Source organism: Hibiscus syriacus, unplaced genomic scaffold (assembly GCF_006381635.1).
Source record: "Hibiscus syriacus cultivar Baekdansim isolate YM2019G1 unplaced genomic scaffold, ASM638163v2 tig00112217_pilon, whole genome shotgun sequence".
NCBI classification, from domain to species: domain Eukaryota; kingdom Viridiplantae; phylum Streptophyta; class Magnoliopsida; order Malvales; family Malvaceae; genus Hibiscus; species Hibiscus syriacus.
Genome location: NW_024063270.1, coordinates 1,312,854 through 1,332,047, shown reverse-complemented (window position 1 = coordinate 1,332,047; position 19,194 = coordinate 1,312,854). Strand labels below are relative to the sequence as shown.

Genomic DNA, 19,194 nt, shown 5'->3' with positions numbered 1-19,194 from the left:
GATCACTTGCCGAGCATTTATGGATATCTGATTTGTTCCAACATTTTACTTGCAAAATGTATGTGCTTTGCTTTGGGATGTTTTAGTTACATATATGTTCATAGCTTGGTTCATGTTTGTGTTTGTCAGCTATGATACTGCTAAGCATTATTCTTCAGTCATCTGGCAGTTCCATATTCGAACTAGCCTTAGTTTTTGTTTTCGAAATGAAGAATGGAAGAAGACGCTCGAGTCTTCTTTGTATCATGTTGGTAATTGAAATGCTAGGGGTGCCTTTTACTTTATGCTTATGCAATGAAAGTGGGATAAAAAAAAAGCTATGTTTCATCTGCCTGCATTCAAATATTAGTATAATAGTATCCCAAAAATAAGTGTGCTTGTCAGACGAGTGTAAGAAGTAATCTGTGTAATCATTAGAGATTGAAAAAGAAGCTTGATGTAAATGGATAAGAACACTTAAGGGAGATGGAAAGAAAATGAGTAATACTGAGAAACAATACAAAACAAGTCTAAGAAAGCCGAGTACAATAGGCTTGTTTATATATCCCACAAAGGGTCTAACAACCCAACTAACTCATAACTAACTCAAGGGTTACTTATAACAGTACATTATTTAACGGTAAGTTTTACTGTGCAGAAGCTTTAATATACGGCTAAGGAAATATGTTATTAGAAATGTTATTATTATTTTAATATTTTCTGTAAAAAATTATCTAAAACATTATTTTTTTTACCTAAAATATTAATGTTTTTTATCATTTCCGGTAAAGTGTCCAATATCAATATTTCCGGCAGAAAAAATAATGTTTTAGGTAGCATTTTATCGGATATGTTAATAAATCCGGTAAAGCGCCCAATAATAACATTTCCGATAGAAATAATAATGTTTCCGGTAATTTTTTTACCGGAAATGTTAAAAAATAATAACATTTTCGTTAGCTTTTTTCCTTAACCGTATATTAGGCTGCCGCACGTGAGACTTCCCCTTATCTAACACTCTCTAGGTTTTTCTATTAGAATACTCTAATATTCTCCTGGTTTTTCCTTGCTAAAACTTGTTTGAACTTCTTCATAAGGCTTTACACCAAACTGAAACCGAAGATGAGGAAAAGAAGCCCTTAGCACAGGTTTAGTCAAAATGTCAGCTGCATGCTCACTACTAGGAACAAAATTAACCACCAGTTGTTTAGTTGGCACACATTCGCGAACAAAATACATGATCTCCACATGTTTCATACGAGTATGATGTGTGGGATTTGCTGCTAGAGAAACCGTAGAAATATTGTCACACCAAACAACTGGTTTACCAATAATAAAGACACCAATCTTTTTCAACAATTATTCTATCCTCAGAAACATCATTTGCTAGACTCATGTATTCAGCTTCACAGGTGGACCTTGAAGCCACACTTTGCTTCTTTGAGTTCCAGGCAATGGGATTACCACCTAGGTAAATGCAACATGTGGTTGACCTGCTATCTTCATCTGATGCTACCCAGTTAGCATCGGAATAGCACACAACCTGAAAAGGATTACCAGCATCAAAGAACAGATCTTGTTATTTTATCAAATTATTAGTTACGATTTTACTCTATTCGACGGTCGTATTTCGCAACACTTAGTTCCTACGAGCACGACCTCTAATGGTGTAAAACAAGATACACATAAACATTCCCTATGTCACTACTTCCCAGCCTACGAAGGAGCCAAAAACCCTAAACTCTCGAGTCGCTTCATGGCTTCCCATGTCGCCTGGTTCGCCTTGTGCGGCTTATGTGAGCTATAGATAGAATTTGACTCTAGAAATTAGATTTGACTTGATTCGTTTCTAAATTTAATTGAGACTTGTGATTATCAGACATCAAAAAGTAATAATAATAAAAAAAAACAGCAATTTAAATGATTCATTTTGATGCATATAAATATATGTGTATAATATTCACTTCTTAAACTGGATACCTTGTTAATAGTTTAAATATGTACATACATGCTATCCCTTTCAACAATTTAAAGTTGCTATAGCATCATCAAGAATTGGTCCGCCCATGTGCAGCAAATTAATGGCTGATGTGGTGTGTCCACGTGTATATAGACACGTCATGCTCCTTCCATATCCATAATTAATTTTTTGTCCTCATGTATCTGCTCACCACATTGCCAAGAGCATTTATCAATGACTTTGGATCAAAAATTGTGCCCACTTTTGGGTCATGTATGGAGTTAACCACCACCTGCAGAGAACCATATTTCATGCAGCTTGTTATCATATCATACAGAATTAGTGAATAAAAATAAATGCCAAGACAGAAGTCAGAACTGTTTAAGTGTTTAGGTTGTGGAGGACCTTAGTCATTACGTACTAAAGTTTCGAATATAAATACATACGAAATGAGACCACCACATTGGTAGACTAGTTTTTCGTCTTTAAAAAGAATCACTCGAGTATATGGACTGTAGAACTTATCAAGATCGCATGCTTGAGATCGGAAAGGAAAGAGATTCCCTGCAAGGAAATAGCAGGGGGTTTTCTAGTTCTAGGACTGGTTCTAATAAACTGACTTAATAGAACTCGGTGAGTGACCATACGAGTCAGTTACCATTAGCAATGGTAAGAAATTGGTTTGATAAGAATAGGATTATTGTTGTAGGCAAACATACCACGTCAAAGATTCCGTGGGAAGACAAGCTTTGGATGTCTATGGGGATTTCACCATCTTTGGGCACCAAAACTGTATTGATGTACTGACTTGGCTGCACAAAGAATGAACTGCAGTAAATAAAATGACCATATCTTCTTTCTGTTTTCCTTATATTATTGGCTGATGGGAGTACTCGTACTCGAGTCTTCTCCATGCTGTACTTCGTTCATTAATTAAGGAAAATGTTTTCAATATAGTTATCAACTGTAACTAAATTTATTCACTCACAAGGTTTCTTAAACAATTATGAGAACCTCCATATGTACGATTCAGAGCATCTGTAATAGCTGTAACAAAAGAAGATGCGGAGAAGCCACTTGTCTCTCTATCATGAGAACCATTCAACAGAAGTACCTAACAGTGGAAGGAGCCAAATCAGTTTTATATATCAAATAATATATTTGATGGCTCAATAGGTTGATACCTTAGGACAGCTCCTAGAAGAAATTATCTCCCCAATGCCGAGTAAGACCTAAAGATAAGTTAAACAGAATGACAAACGATATATTAACAGTTCAAAAACAGATGGAAATATCTTGAACTAGATAAGAAATTTCTCAAGAAATAAAAGAATTCTGAATGTTTGCCAGTATCAGTGGCAGCTGAACTACCATCGTGTGGCAACTTTGAATCACATATTTTGTGTTTGCACATTCGAGAACTTATGTAAGTTACAGGTTATGTGTATGTCTTACCATATATAAAAGTGTAATGCACATTAAAACGGTATGTGGATGTCTTTGTTAGATATTATAAGATTGAAGAGTGTTACCAATGATGGGCAAAGGGAAGTGAAGAGAGATCCCATAGCATAAACTATACAGTCCACATTGGACAACTGGTCCAGAACAGTTGGGTTTACAGTTGGAAAGACCTGGTCAAGTAGAATTTGCAGTCATTTTAAGAACACAAATTTGCAAAATTAACAGTGGATATTACAATCCATGCAATTTAAAAGTAGGAAAAATTATAGTAGAGACATAAGAAAGGCATCAATGAAAAACTAAAGGATCTATCACATACCTCATGTAGTGAATTCGTACCCTCGCTTGACATGTAGAATACCCTTTTTATTCGTGATGGAAGAGCTGGAACTGATGATCTTCCCTATATGTAAGAATGTAGCACTTGATAAATCTGAAACTAATCAGAAGCTCAATAGAAAACTTATGCATTAACTTTTTATTAATGGAACATTGGTTTCAGTTTAAACGTGATGCATTCAAACATGAACAAGTGTAAAAATTGAACATCATTAGTAGAAACTTTCCACATTCAGAAACCAACTAATGGTCATTTCAAGGAATATTGGTGACATGGATTGGATTTTAAAACTCCAAAATCAAAGTCTATTCTTTAGTGTGACATCTCGATTTCAACTTCCACATTAATATATTTTCAGGAACACCAAATGATAGGAAATAAGGGGGTGCAACTCCAGTACAAAATCAGACTAGATTCACTAGAACAAAAAAAAAAGAGTAAACCTGAACAATGTAATTATAAATTCAGAAAAGACAACATTTCAGGTTTCATTTCAAATGCCAGATGCAGAACAACACTAAAAACTCCAGATTTCTCATATTCCTCCCTCCCCACACCATTACATAAAGTCCAAAGCAAATACAGTGATAACATGTTTTGGCTCTAGGTCAAGAGGTTTTCACTTTTCAACCACTATAACTCTTGCATCTTTGAGATTTAAAATCAAAGAGAATGCGAGAATCAAGGCATCTCAGTGATCAACGCTCTTATTATTATATCTTATTCATGAAAGTTGAATTTGGAATGCAACAGTTAGTCCACACCTATATCATAGACTTTTCATCATGAATTAAACTTGGCAAACCTTATCTACAGGTCCTTTGACATTGGTTGGATGGGAAATTTCATTCTGGCCTCGTATAATTGTCCCATCCTGCATAAGACAAGTTATGAAGAAGAAAATTATTAAGTAAAAATGTATTGGTTTTAATTCTTCAAGGATGAATTCTTATGCCATCCAGTCATGCCCATAACATACAAAAATGGGCAGTAACACCAGAATAAATCAGAAAATATCACATCTGATCAATGAACTACCAACTATGTGTCCAATGAGACTTGAATTGAATAATTTGCTAGGAATGTGATATGTACCCATAATTCACATCCTAAAGTGAGCCTGTCATTGGTTGAAATGACTGGGAGGATGAAACTTTCTGCTGGAATATCAGAAACCCGTGAAAACAAAAAAATTGCAGCATCTAAGGACTGAAAAAATATACGTGCTCCTGCAAAGAAAAAATTCCCAACGCTGCAATCCATAGAAGAAGAAATCACTAAGATTGTAATAATTTCTGCAAAATACTAGTTACATATTAATGAGAACTAATACTCTAGAGACGAATCTACCCTACCATGGCAAGAAGAAACAACAAACAGCAAAGAAAAATACTGGTTACATATTCATGAGAATTAGTACTCTTGAGACGAATATACACTACCATGCCAAGAAGAAACAACAAACAGCAAAGCAAAAAAGAATGAGTAGCTTATACCGGAACGAAAGGAAAACACAAAACCAAATAAAAAGTAGTACTGAAATGCATTGTAAATCAAATTGAATCCAATGGCAAGAATCATTGAAACAACTTTCTATATCAGTTACAAGTTACAAGATCAGGCCAAATAATACCAAATGCTTGACAGTGCATGAATACTTAGGCATGGAAATTCTAGAAGCAATTAGAATTTCTATGAACTGAAATGGATACCTTGTTAAGGTATAAATATAACAAAAGAAAGTACCTTCCGTTACTGAAACAGAATGATTCATTAGGCCTTCTCAGAATCTGTATTCAAGGATATCATAGATTAATCTCCATTCCAATCATCGTTTCAACCAAGTGATGAAACATTGGATATGCAGCAGATTACAGAAGAAAAATAGTGATTAACAGTTAAGTATTATTTGATACGGATGATGTCCTTTAGATGTCTCAAAGACAGCAAAATAAAGCATCTGTTTGATGAAAAAAGAAGAATAGATAAAATGCTATGAAATCTGGTATAGACAGTAATAATATAAGACCTAACCTCGTTCTGAAAGTAAGCCAGAAAAGCTCGAATTGTTTCCCTGTATGGTTTTGATACACCTTCCCATAGAGAATGTTCTTCTTCCAATATTTTATACCTGTCAAATTCTCAAGTCAGCACACTATTACCCAATACTACCACCATATTTACCACCGAGCAAGTAAATGAAAAAATTTCAGAATACAAACATCCAAAGCAATAGGAGTTAAAAGTGGATAATCAACAAATTTATTATAATACATAATAAAATATATATTGATAAGTAACAAGAAATCCAAATAAGATTAAAAAATAGTAACAGAATTTTCAAATTTGTAATAAGTTTCCATGTTTAGGTTTAGAATGAAGTTTAAAAGGCATAGTTAACAAAGAATTTCTATCCGAATCTTCTTCCGACTCTTAAGTATCAGTGCCTGCAAGTGCCACTTTATGTAAGTGCATTTATCAATAAAATGGAGTATATGGAAAATGGCATAACCGAAAAAGAAAAGCAGCAATCAAATTATCAAAACTTGTTGCACAAGAGGGGGGAAATCTAAATTGTTGAACTATGTTTTATAATATTTTGATATAACAAATTAAGGTAAAATGCTTTTAGACTTGATTGAATTTGTTCAAAGTTTTCAAAAATAATTCAAAATCCATTAAACTAGAATTTGAGCACAAAATATTTTTCTGAGTACGTAGTACCGATATTGTTCTTATAGTATCGATACTACATGAACAGTACCGATACTGTTCATGTGGTACCGATACCAAAGGTAAGAGAAGTATCGATACTCTCTAACTACTAGTTGTTTTCCAAATTACTCAAATTCCAGAATGCAAAATAGGTATCGATACTCAAGGGGTACCGATACTACTTTACACAATGGTATCGATACCATGAGATCTGGGCAGTTTTATTTTGCAGAAAATTAATCTCAAAGGCTCTAAAACATCAACGGCTAGAAACGACCACAAACTTAATCCAACATATAAAAACAAGTTGAGGATACTTGAAGAAGGTTGGACAACACCTATCCAAGAAATAGAGATCAAGAGAAAAACTCTTTCACTCTTTATTTTTCCTTTACTCTTGTACATATGTGTTTGAGCTCATTGCAAATCTTTTAATTGCTTTTCTTCTGAGCTTAATCTTTGTAAACACCTTCCTTTGTGAGGTTTATTGTTTACTTCTTTTAATCTTTGTAAAGGGGATTAGTTCTAGCTTAGCCTTTGAAAAGCTAGGGAGTTGTAAAGTTATCTCTTTGTCCAGGAAAAATAGAGAACAAATTAGTGGATTTGTTAGAAAATCCTAAGTGAGGAGCTTAGATAGTGGATGTAGACTTGGTTGAGAAGTCGAACACTATAAATCCTTGTGTAAATTGTTTCATCTTTATACTCCTCCCTAAACTCAAAAAGCCAATTTCCCCCTCTTGGCAAATTATTCGGTTGATCAATTTGAGCTTCATCAATCCTAACATAAATGTCTAATCAATAGTTTTAAAATGAAAGTACTATAGCCAAATTATGATGGAAACACTACCATTCTGACTTGGCTTGTGGTGGATTAATATGCAAACGATGACCAAGCAATCTTCGGACAGCCAGAGCTTCAGAAGTGCTTTCATCAGCCAATCTCAAACATCTTGACCTAATGTCTCCGACAGCAGGACCACCTATTCAATATCAAGAATAACGTACTGAACTTCAAATAAAAATTATATATATGTTAGCTGTAACATTAATTCAACAACACTCTTTTATCTCAAATCAAAGAAATTTTCCAAACAACCTAAATCCTACAAACACATGCTTTTGGCCAACTGCAACGCATAGACAAGAACTCTGACAAACTCACATGATGAGTCAGAACGAAATCTAAATTTTGACATTAGATCAACTTAACCTAATGGCCTAAGAATAGTCATGATGATCCTACGATTGACACAGGCATTAAGGACCACTATGAAAAAACTCAATCAAGACTGGAAAAGAAGATGAACCATAAAAAACGGGCTGACCCTGCTTCTTCCTCATGATAATCCATTCTCCCCCTTATCCATACACCGGCCAACAGCCGCAACTCAAAGCCCAAACCAGAAGGGTTGAACTGCTCACGGTAGACGAAACCAATTTGTTCCCATCAACAATAACCAAACACAATCTAATAAAAAAACGAGGTCATCTTATTAAGCAATTCAAGTACAAACAAAGTTCTTTCATGTCAATACTACTTCAAAAACTAATGGTTCCTGTGTCAACTGAGAATTATATGCTGAAAATTTCTAAATTAACGCTATAAGAGTTGTGTTAGAAATGGGTAAAAAAAATACCGAGAACTCGAACAATCTCAGCAGTACTTCCTCCATCATCAGAAACAGGAAGAACATGAGCAACGCGAACTGTTAACTTCTTAAGCTCTTCCACAACGCCATTAAACGCCGTCCCACCTAGAACCACCATATGAAAGAAAAAAAAACTCCACATCGATGACTTCTTTTAATTAAATTAAAAATGTTTATTAACCAAAACGAGGAGAAAAGGTACCTGAGAAGACGAGCAAGGAAGGCTGCGTAGGTCGAGGGTTAGAGGAGCAATGGCAGTGGGCAGCCATGGTTTTATAGGGCAAATGGAGGGGAATTTTTGGGATGGGAAGGAAAAGAGGAAGAGAGGGTTTACAGAAAGAGGGTCCCAACAAAAGACAGGGGGCCGCCATTTCCCCGCTGTTTCCAACATGTTCTGTGTTCTGCAAAATAACGTTTTTTTTTAAAAATTTAATCTTTTTCCTATTTTTTTGTGAACAAAAAAGGTGTATAAAAAATAAAAACGTTTTCTTTCTATATAATCCTTTGAGCTTTTGTGGACCATTCATCGAGTTGTTAAATTCCAACCCATGGAAATGGCAAAATTGCTTTAATAATGTAAAATTATTTTTTAATTAGGATGTTTACTATAATATTTATAAAAGACGTTTGAACCACTCATCGATTTTGGAAAATCACATAGATTAAAGGGTGTTTTCTTGAAGTTTCATACATACACGATAGCAGGAGCAACTTGAGAAGTCGCCGGATGATCTATGCATCTTTCAAATTTTGTTGTTTAGTTTAGACGACTTCCACTAAATACGGTAACAAATACCTTAATTGAAAAAATAATTTTTACTGCACTTTACATGACTAAATTCTTTTCCTCACACATTATTCAAACAATTGTACCCACGGAAATTCCAGTCTCGTGAATTGAGAACCTTGTATTTGTGTCTGTTCACAAAACCATTTTAATTTTATCTAATAATCTTCCAATCCGATTCAGAAAACCCCATGTCTTGTAATTTTAGATTCAACGAAGCATCTGTGATACGGATGTCCATGTCCCAAGCTATGCCTTTAGATTTGCCATCCATATTGAGCTCAAACATGGATGTGTTCACTTTTCGGACACAAAACCATGTTTAATCCATCCACCAGGAAGTTACATAAACTGCGAAACACGGTGGTTTAAGAATTATGTTAGGGAAATTCTCCTTCCAAGTTCCAAGTACAAAGAAGACGCATTTCATCGACTAGTATGAACTTTATTTCCCAGACACAGATGAAGGGAACATCATATTTCCAGCAATGCTCAGGATCATAGTTCAAGTCCAGGAAAGGGAATATGGTTTCAGCAAAAACAGGCAGAAAACCAGAACCATCTAGTTAAAGATTTATTCAACAGTCAAATATGGAGGGATTGATTCAAAGATTTGATGAACTAAAGATGACCGGAGAACCCAACTGATCAAAATTTTATACAATTTATGAAGACAGAATTTGCTAAAAGTTTTAAGTACCAATCTCAATTTAACCCCACAAAAATAAACAAACTTGAGCCAAAGAAGAAGAATTTCATAATCTAAAAAGAGAAACAGAAAACATATAACCATCATGCAGAAACAGAAAATTTTAAAGAAAACCCAGATGCTCAACAAGTAGAAAGGTTATTTATTTACTAGTAAACTGTTATAATTACATTTCACTAGCAAAAGAATTGCATCCCAATTTAAAAACACCAAAATTGATCACCAAAGTATTTTTACAAGGACCAAAAAGAACATTTTAGAAGGTGAAGCTTTTAGAGCTTGTGGTGAGGACCAATGACTTGAGAATAGAAGAATCAACACCCCCACCACCATCGGCTCTTCGAGTAATAATTTCCATATTCTTATAAAGACTTTGCTTCACCAAACTCTTCATCATCTTCTTCCCTTCATAAGCCTCCTCTGGATGCAATGGTGAACCCATTGCCACCCTCCCTGTTTGTGGTCCAGAATGAGGTCCCATTTTCGCTTGCCTTTCGTCTTTAAACCACTGCAACAATTTCATTGCTCTCTTCTGAGCTAAAACGCTCCCCACTAAGCACACTTCAATAAGCACCGGAACGATCCCGGCGTTCCACATTTTGTCTCTCTGAGTCGAGCTCTGGTGAGCTAAAATCATCAGAATATAGGCCGATGATTCTTGGCATTTGGGTTTATCTTCCCATGTTAGGATCTCGATCAAGTTCTCCGGTACCATTGAACTATCTTCCATTGCCTTTTTCCCGACTAAAGTCACCACCAAATGACCTAATGCCGCTAGAGCTTTCTCCGAAAGATCTTTGAATGAAGACAGCTTCAAGAGCGTGTTGACGACTCCATTAGATACCAAAACTCCAGCATTTTGTAAAACTGCAGATAGGTTATGTATAACACCTAGACAAAGCTCCATGGTTTCAAAGCTAGAAGGTGACTCGAGAATGGCGATAAGAAATTGGAGGATCTCGGGCTTGGTTAGAGAATCATGGGTATTTGATAGAGTAGATAATGATGATAAGAATTCTGCAAAATCATGCCTTGTTTGTTCATCCAAGAGAGAAAAAAATGTTACCATATTGTTATGAAATATGATAATTTTCTATATGGTCACCCACCTATTATGTAGTTTTTATTTTGGTTACTTAACTATTATTTTTTAAAATTATACATAATGTTACGTTTTAGTTCTGTTTTGATTACACGTAAATTAACAATAATGTTAATGAGTCATCATAGGATAATGGCATATCAACATTGAAAATAATTTAAAAATATCACGTTAGCATCACCATTATATTTTGGGTAAACTACTTATTTTATCAATCACCTAATATAGTTTCTGTTTGGATCATCCAACTATTATTTTTTTTCAAAATCATCCAACTATTATTTTTTTTCAAAAGCATACCAGACATTATGTTTTGGTTTTGTTTTAGTCACCCGCTGTTAAAATATTTATGGTGATACTAACATGTCATCATAAGGTAAAGCCACGACATGATTGAAAAAATAATTAAAAAAATATCACATCAACATCACACTTAATTTTTTAACCGCGTGTGACCAAAATGTAAGATTTTGTATTATTTTAAAAGAATAATAGTTGGGTGGCCAAAACATAAGCTAAATAATATATGGATAACCAAATAGGCATTTGATCATTATTCTTTTAACGACAAGTGAGCAAAATAGAATCAAAATATAATGTTATGTATGATTTAAAAAAAATAACCGTTGGATGACAAAAACATAAACTAAATAATAGATGGGTGATCAAATAGATTGTTTATCCTATGAAATATTATGATTAACATGTGACTCATGAACAACTTTCTTTTTCATTGCAACAATTTTTAGATTGAAAATTAAACATAAATCTTCAAGAACATGAAGAATCTACTTATGAACATTTAGCCATTTATGATCATGTTTAATCAATGCCATGAATTGGAAAAGAATACATGCATGTAGTGGAAAACTTACGTAAAAGTTCCATTAGCAAGCTCGATCAACGCCTTGATGGCGGCCCGATGGCGGCTGACCACCTCAGTAGCCACCATGGAAACAAGCATATCTATAACTCCGAGTTCTACCATCAGCTTCCTTGCCTTATCGTCCTCTCTAGCGAGTTTCTCGATCACTATAACAGCCATCTCTTTCTCTTCCCAGCTCCCAAAGTGAAGCCTCTTCACTGATTTTTGCAACACCGCGGAACCATCGAGCTCGGCTTCTTTCTCCTTAACTAGCTGACGATCTTCCGCTTCATCTTTGTTGTTCTTTGTTCTTAACTTGTTTGAATTCTCAGACGACGATGATGACGATGAACGTGATCGCTTTGTAGCGGCTTTGGACTGCAAATACCTACGGATTTTAATAAAGAACTTGAGTTTTCTGTAAGAAAGTAACCAATTAGAACATGAAGAAGAAGTAGACATAATTTGAGTTTGAGTGGGAGAGAAATCAATCACAAATGATCAACTGCTTTTAAGGGTTCATTGACAAACTTAAAGACAAAAGGATATATGAGGGTGACTAAGAGACAAGACAGGAGACTTCCCTGTAAAAAGAATAATAACTGTGATGGGAATCATATATCACATGCCATGGAAACACTTTTGTCCCTTTAACCTTGGGAAGCACTCACAGATAAATAGACAACCTTAATTATATACCTTTTGAATATTTTTGTCTCTTTTATAGTGAGGATTTAGTTTATTTAATTATTTAGGTGTGATTTGCCCATGACTTACAATGTTTAAGAATATAATAATTATTGGCCTTAACTAATATGATTAGTAACTAAATAAATACTTTAGTTAACATTAAGGGTGTATCTGCTACGAATCAAATGACTTTAATGATTAAACGACCTTAGCTAAGAGTTATCTTTGAATATATATAACTTTATATTTACCCCATATTTATCAAAACGTTAAGGGTGTATTTAAACACCATAATGTAAGTGTATAAAAATGTAATTACTCTTACTTGTTTGGAAAACATAATGAAATTACAACTTAATTTCTCATGTTATATATTATTAAATAAATTGTAATATATAGTTATATAAGTTTAAATTTTAAGTATTATTAATTATTATAAACAAAAGTAACTTTAAACCAAACAAAATAATTTAAATATTTAAATAAATATTTGAAAAAAAATTCCAATACAAATAAAATTATGAGAATTGAAAAATGTTATAAATATATTTTAAATAATCATGTAATAATAATAATAATAATAACTCCTATGTGTCAAGACTATAATTTGAAAATTTTAATCTAATTCAATTAGATCCATAAATTATAGTAATTATTTAAATATATTATAAATGTTCAATTATATTTAATTGCATCCAAAATCAATTATATAACAAATGTTCAAATGCACTTGGTTAATGTTACATTGTAATAATAATAATTTGTTCATTGTGCACAAATCGAGTAATCTTAGTGTTAAAAAAATTGTTGTTATTCTTTAAATTTTAGAGTTTTAGAACCAATAATATTAAAGTTGTGAGCGTTCAATATCAAATGGTTGAGAATTATTTTTGAACAAATATTATTTTATACTTATCTAGAATAATAATAAAAATTGCTCATGCATGCTAATCCTATATTTTGCAAATATAATAGCACAAAATACGTAACAATTTGTTGAAGAGTGTGTAGAGCACAAACGTGTCTGAGTGCACCACTTAATTAGGCTAATCTCCAAATTTGACCTCTCTATTTCGTGATCCATCCATTACTTAGGTCTCTCAAAGCTTTACCGGAAAATAAGAAGAAAACGAAAAAGATTGGTGGAATGGCTTAATGGGTTCCCAACAAAGTTCCATGTCAGAATCCACTAAGAAAATCCCTATCCCAATCTGTTCAACCATATACATGGAATTTTCCCGCATGCCAAACAGGAGCCTTCCAACCATCTCCTGTATGGCCAAATTAATATCATTCTTCACTTTATCCGCAAATCTTTATATTGGAAATGAGAATCACTCCAAGATTGAACAAATCACACAGGTGTCTATTTCCACGTGGCAAATTCAACTACTAATACTAATGGGCATCATATTCCCATCTAGGGTGCTTATCGAGTGAGTTAGGTAATACTCGACTCGTGCTCGTTAAAAAAATTTATTGTTCAATTTGTATTCTTTAAAAAAAATTTGTTGCTCTACTCGTCTGTTAAACTCATAAAAAAAGTTACTTTGTTTTTTAACTATACGTTGAAATCTACTAATATTATATCGAGCTTAATATAAACATAAATTAATAAGTTTAACTAAAATTTATAAAAGAGTATATGAATCAATTTTATAGTCTAAACTCCAAAGTAACAAACTACAAATGCACTAAACTAACATATTAAAACCAAAATAACAATTCACAAATACAACCAACTAACCTATTAAAAATATTCTTGAAAAAATAAGTACAACTATACATAATCAACCCTAAAAGTAAGGAAAACAATAACTATTCGTTTATTCATTGTTTCTTGCAATTACTAAACCACTAAAAAGTTATATACAAAAATTAGCAAGTTGCTCGTAAACTTATCAAATCGAGTTGGATTTTATTCAACACAATTTGTTAAGTTCTTAAATCGAATAAAATCAAATCGAGATTGATCAAATCGAATTCGAAGGGTTCACGAGATGCGCATTAAGCACCCTATTCCCATCCACTAAATTTCATATATTCAACAGCAGCAACATTAGCAAAGAGGATAAATATGTTATTGTTGGATGATTATGTCATCCACAATACCGAGGGAATTGAGTGGTGGACCAGCATACGAAAAGTGCAAAAGCCACTACTTGTAAAGACCCTTTTTGCAAGACTTTAGGTGGCAAAGACTTCAAATGTTTTCAAGTCTTGTTTGAGCAACTGTTGCTTTTTTTTTGGTTGCCCTTAACCTTTAATTCAGATTGACATTTGGTTTTTATAGATAAGTCTTTCAACGGAGATTTTTTGCATACACAATGATTCGAACTTGAGACCTTACTAAAATGATATCAAACTACTTACCACTTGAACCAATCCGTCGATAGCAACTGTTGCTTGTTCTGCCCTCCAATTGAATATTCTTTAGGAAGCAACTGTGAAATCAGGAGAAATTGGACCTTGCCTTGGCCAATGAAGACCAACAAGGACATTAATGAAAGCTATGTAGGTGTCTTGAGGTGAGGAGATGAATTATGTCTAAATGAATTTTATCTTAATCAAATTTTTAAAATTATAAAATGATTGTTAAATTTATTAAACTGTTATAAAATCATAAGTAATAGTTTTATAATTTTAATGACCATTTGTAATAATTCAACAAATATAATGTTAGCTATCAGTTATTTAGTTAGTTAAGTTGTTATTAATATGTTAATATGTTAGTTAGATTAGTAACAACTAGTGATTGTCTATAAATACCTTAGCTTTGTAAACTATATATTGAGATGAATGAAATAGACGAAGTACCTTTTTTGTAAATTTTCCTTTTAACATGGTATCATGAGGCATTCTATCTGTTTCCCGTGAATTCGTTTCTCTCGATCAAAATTGATTTTGGGTTTTTCCCTCTTTTCCCCCCTCTTTTTGCCATGGAAACTTCCTTGCTCGATTTCAATCACCATTTGTTTTTGCATGCTTCTCATGCACTTGGTGTCTTATCGTTTTAACATGGTATATTGAGATGAATGAAATAGATGAAGTACCTTTTTGTAAATTTTCCTTTTAACATGGTATCATGAGTCATTCGATCTGTTTCCCGTGAATTCGTTTCTCTCGATCAAAATTGATTTTGGGTTTTTCCCTCTTTTCCCCCCTCTTTTTGCCATGGAAACTTCCTTGCTCGATTTCAATCACCATTTGTTTTTGCATGCTTCTGATGCACTTGGTGTCTTATCGTTTCGCATCAACTTCTTGGCATCGAGAATTATGGTGTATGGAGCAGATCTATGAAGAGTGTTTTGCTTGCGAAGAACAAGTTAGGTTTTGTGACTGGTGATTGTCAGGAAATTTTTTTGAAGAACTCTTGCATTCACAATGAGAGAGGTGCAATGCTCTTGTGTTATATTGGATTCTCAATACGGTGAGTAAAGAGCTTTCGGTTGGTATTGTTTTCGCATCCAGTGCTGCTTTGGTTTAGCAAGACTTGAAGGAGAGATTTGATAAGGTATCTCGTTATTTTGATGGTTGTGACTAAATGACGACACTATTTGGAAGGACACCATTTTACAATTAAAATCGATCATGAACCACTTATACATTTATTGGAACAAAAGTTAACTACAACTAGTCAAAAGTGTGGATTGACTAAGTTATTAGGACTAGATTATAATATAAAATTCAGAAAGGGGAAGTTCAATCATTAGCTGATGCCCTTTCGTGAAGCTATGAAGAGGAACCAACATATTACAACCTTGTCTATACGTATCGAAGGAGTGGAAGAAAGGTCTTACACTAATGGTGTGTTGAGATTTTAGGGCAGAGTTTATGTTGGTTCAATTGGTTCATTATGTGGGGAGAATTTCATTTATATATATTAAAGGTTTTTGTAGTGTTTTAAATTTTATTTTATTTTTTTAATTTTAAGTTTATGTATCATTTTTAAGGCAGCCCTTAAAAAAGTGTAAACATGAATAATTGAAAATTTATATTATTTCATTAATGATGTAATTTCGTATTTTAAAGACCAAGAGTTGCACAAACCAAACGACTTCGGTGATTAAGGGACTTGTTATTCTCTCTAAAAGTCTATGCTTCGAGCACCAATAGGGATATGAGTGTTCATTGACAATTAGGGGGTGAGAATTCGATCGAGTCGAGTCAAAATATTTTGTGTTATTCGAGTTGACGAGTCATATTTTACAACTCGAATTTAACTTGAAAATTTTTCAATCGAGTTATTCGAGTTTATGTACTAATTTTATTATAATTATTTATAGTATTATGGCAATAATTTGTTCCAATTGTTTCACTTTCTCTAACTATATATATATATATATATATTCACATGATAATGTTATTTAATATATCAAATACAATCTAAAATTATAAAATATATTCATAATATTATATTTTAAAGAAAACATTTTGAGGATAAAATATGGATGAGAGTATAAATGAGTCAAATAATTGATGAGAAGAAAGAATTGCAAACAATTGTAGTCAAAAGACCAAATTGAGTAAAATGCAAAGTTAAGGGACTAAATAAAAAAGAGAGAATACATTTTTAGTAAAAAAAGTAAGAATTGAAGTTACATAGGTATTCTTTTGTGGTATATGAGTATGTGGTTCAAATTTGGTAAAAAAAATGGACTTAAAATAAATGATGAATTGAAAAAAAAAAGAAATTATGAAAAATTAAGAGACTAAATTGAAAATTAGAAAAAAATTATCAAAAAGATGAATGGAAAGTACATATGTATTCTAAAAATGAAGGAGCATGTGGTTCAAATTTGGTGAAAAATAGACTTAAAATGGAGGAGGAATTGAAGGAATAATGAAATCATGGACTAAATTGTGAAACTTTCAAAATACTTGGTCAATTTTTGAGTAACTTGAAATTTCAAAATTTCAACTTTACTCAAACTCGAAAACTGAATTGATAATTCAAGTTGACTCGAATAAATAGACTTAAATAACTCAAAATTAAAAAAATCAATTTTTCGAGTCAAGTCGAGTTTTGCTCACACCTATTGACAATTGGTTGAGAGTCTTGAACAGATACTACCCTTGTATTCACCCTAGATTTATAACAAAAAAAATTTATAGTTAAATTAACAAAAAAAAATTACAAACATAAAAAGATTAAAAATTTATTTTATTTTTATTATAATTATCAAATAAAATTGGTAGAGAAAATATCAAAATTTTCAAAACAAAAATAATATAATAGATCCTAACATTACCTATGAAAACTAAATTTTAAACCACCTAAAAATTTCCAGCATTTTTAAACTTAAGAGATTAATTGCACGAATCAAGTGATCTCGTTGGTAAAAGAACTATTATTATTCGTTGAAGTTCCAGATTCGAGTATCAAAAATATAAACATTAAATATCAAATGGTTAAGAATTATCTATGAACGGAGAGTTACCCTAAATTAATAAAAAACCTAAGAGTTTTGTCTCCATTTTGCGATGAATGATATTATACTATCTTTAAGACTTCAACTATTTTCATAGGGTCTTCCGCCATCCCCTCTTGATTATAGGTTTTTTTAGTTATTCAATTTATAATATGTAAAGATTGGGTATTAAATTTGTTATTATATTAATTTTATTAATTATTATATCATCTTGACGTTTTTTTAATAAAATGATTACATTGTTATTATTATTTGAGTGATCATTTTATATTTTTTTATAGTCAAAGGATTTAAACATAAGATATATAGTTGAAGGATTACTTGAGTATTTTATCCTATTCTGTTATAGGTTTATATGAGTGTCACTACATATGGTATAATCAACACTTTTACTTAGTAATGTGTTAGTGATAGAAGCACCTCATTAATCATTGATTAAAGTTCAACACAAAATGCACATCATTAATTATAATATAAAGTTCAACACATAGTAATAGTCCAATACATTATTAAAGTTTTAAAGATAAATCTTTAACAAACAAAAAAACTAATCATTATACTTCTATTTTATATTAAAAAATATATTTATAACATAATAACGATTAATCATTGTTTGTCAAAATCTATAACAGTAATTGTAATCGTTAGTGGTTATTTTTAACGATTTGATTTAATTAAATCGTTTAACCTTAACAAAAACATAGAATCTCTCATGATCCACCAAACAATTGAAGATCCCTCTTCCACATCTTCAAAAATAAAAAATAAAAAAAATCCCTCTTCCACCAATTATTTTCAATCTTCTACATTCCATTGCCGGACACTATGTACATTATGTCATAACCATTTTTTTAAAAACAATTATTAAGTTTAAAAAAAAACAGTTATGGTTATATTTGAAAAATTGGCGATTTTGAATTAATTTATATTAAATTGAAGGGAGTTGCCATCGACCTTTGGGCTAGGTAAGTCGAATACCTAAAAACGTCATTTAAAACAATTTTAAGGAAAATCGTTTTTTAAGACAAAAATTGGTATGTGTTTACAAAAAAAACGTAATGGGGCATTTATTATGTGTGACATTGCAAGACTGATCAGGTTGCACTTCTATTGAGGATGATCAATGATGAGCATAATCTTCACAAATGGAATGGTGGAGTAGATGAATTTAGTTTAGGTCAATCTATTGGGAATTGAACTCTAAAGATGAAATTTTCTTACCTTTAACGACACCCACACTATAACAAATTATTCTTAATGAGCTTAAGAAATCTTAAAGCTAAATACTCAGAAATTCGTCAATAGGTGAATGTAATAAAATGAGATCACTCCGCTGAAAGCAATGAGCTGATAAATTGAAGGTAATTTAAATAGCTATTGAGGTAAGTTTGAGCTTCATGAAGTGGTTATATTCAAAGCGTAACATTAATTGTGATGTTATGAATTCCCCAAGGGAGGGAAAGACATGAGGTAAAAGTGAGGATGACGAGTTCAATAAAGGT

At 32.4% G+C, this 19,194-nt stretch overlaps 1 protein-coding gene and 1 pseudogene across 1 annotated transcript; both read right to left on the bottom strand.

Annotated features, from left to right (window-relative positions):
* Positions 1-1,956: 1,956 nt before the first annotated feature.
* On the bottom strand, positions 1,957-8,478 carry LOC120175882 (gluconeogenesis factor-like). The gene is made up of 13 exons (XM_039182431.1): positions 8,310-8,478; positions 8,096-8,212; positions 7,306-7,438; positions 5,778-5,874; positions 5,490-5,533; positions 4,839-4,995; positions 4,549-4,617; positions 3,723-3,806; positions 3,472-3,573; positions 3,124-3,171; positions 2,928-3,053; positions 2,659-2,751; positions 1,957-2,231 (listed from the first exon to the last, which is right to left on the bottom strand). Exons 1-13 carry the CDS (start codon positions 8,476-8,478, stop codon positions 2,121-2,123), a joined length of 1,350 nt encoding a protein of 449 aa, XP_039038362.1. The 3' UTR covers positions 1,957-2,120.
* A 1,312-nt stretch (positions 8,479-9,790) lies between these two features.
* On the bottom strand, positions 9,791-12,158 carry LOC120175955 (annotated as a pseudogene).
* Positions 12,159-19,194: the final 7,036 nt, after the last annotated feature.

Bases quoted from the DNA above. Each gene is read 5' to 3' on its own strand.
- LOC120175882 (XM_039182431.1), bottom strand. From the start codon at position 8,478: ATGGCGGCCCCCTGTCTTTTGTTGGGACCCTCTTTCTGTAAACCCTCT. The intron at 8,213-8,309 runs GTACCTTTTCTC...TGGTGGTTCTAG, and splicing joins TTCCTTGCTCGTCTTCTCAG to GTGGGACGGCGTTTAATGGC. The intron at 2,232-2,658 runs GTATGTTTGCCT...GGTTCTCTGCAG, and splicing joins CCCACGGAATCTTTGACGTG to GTGGTGGTTAACTCCATACA.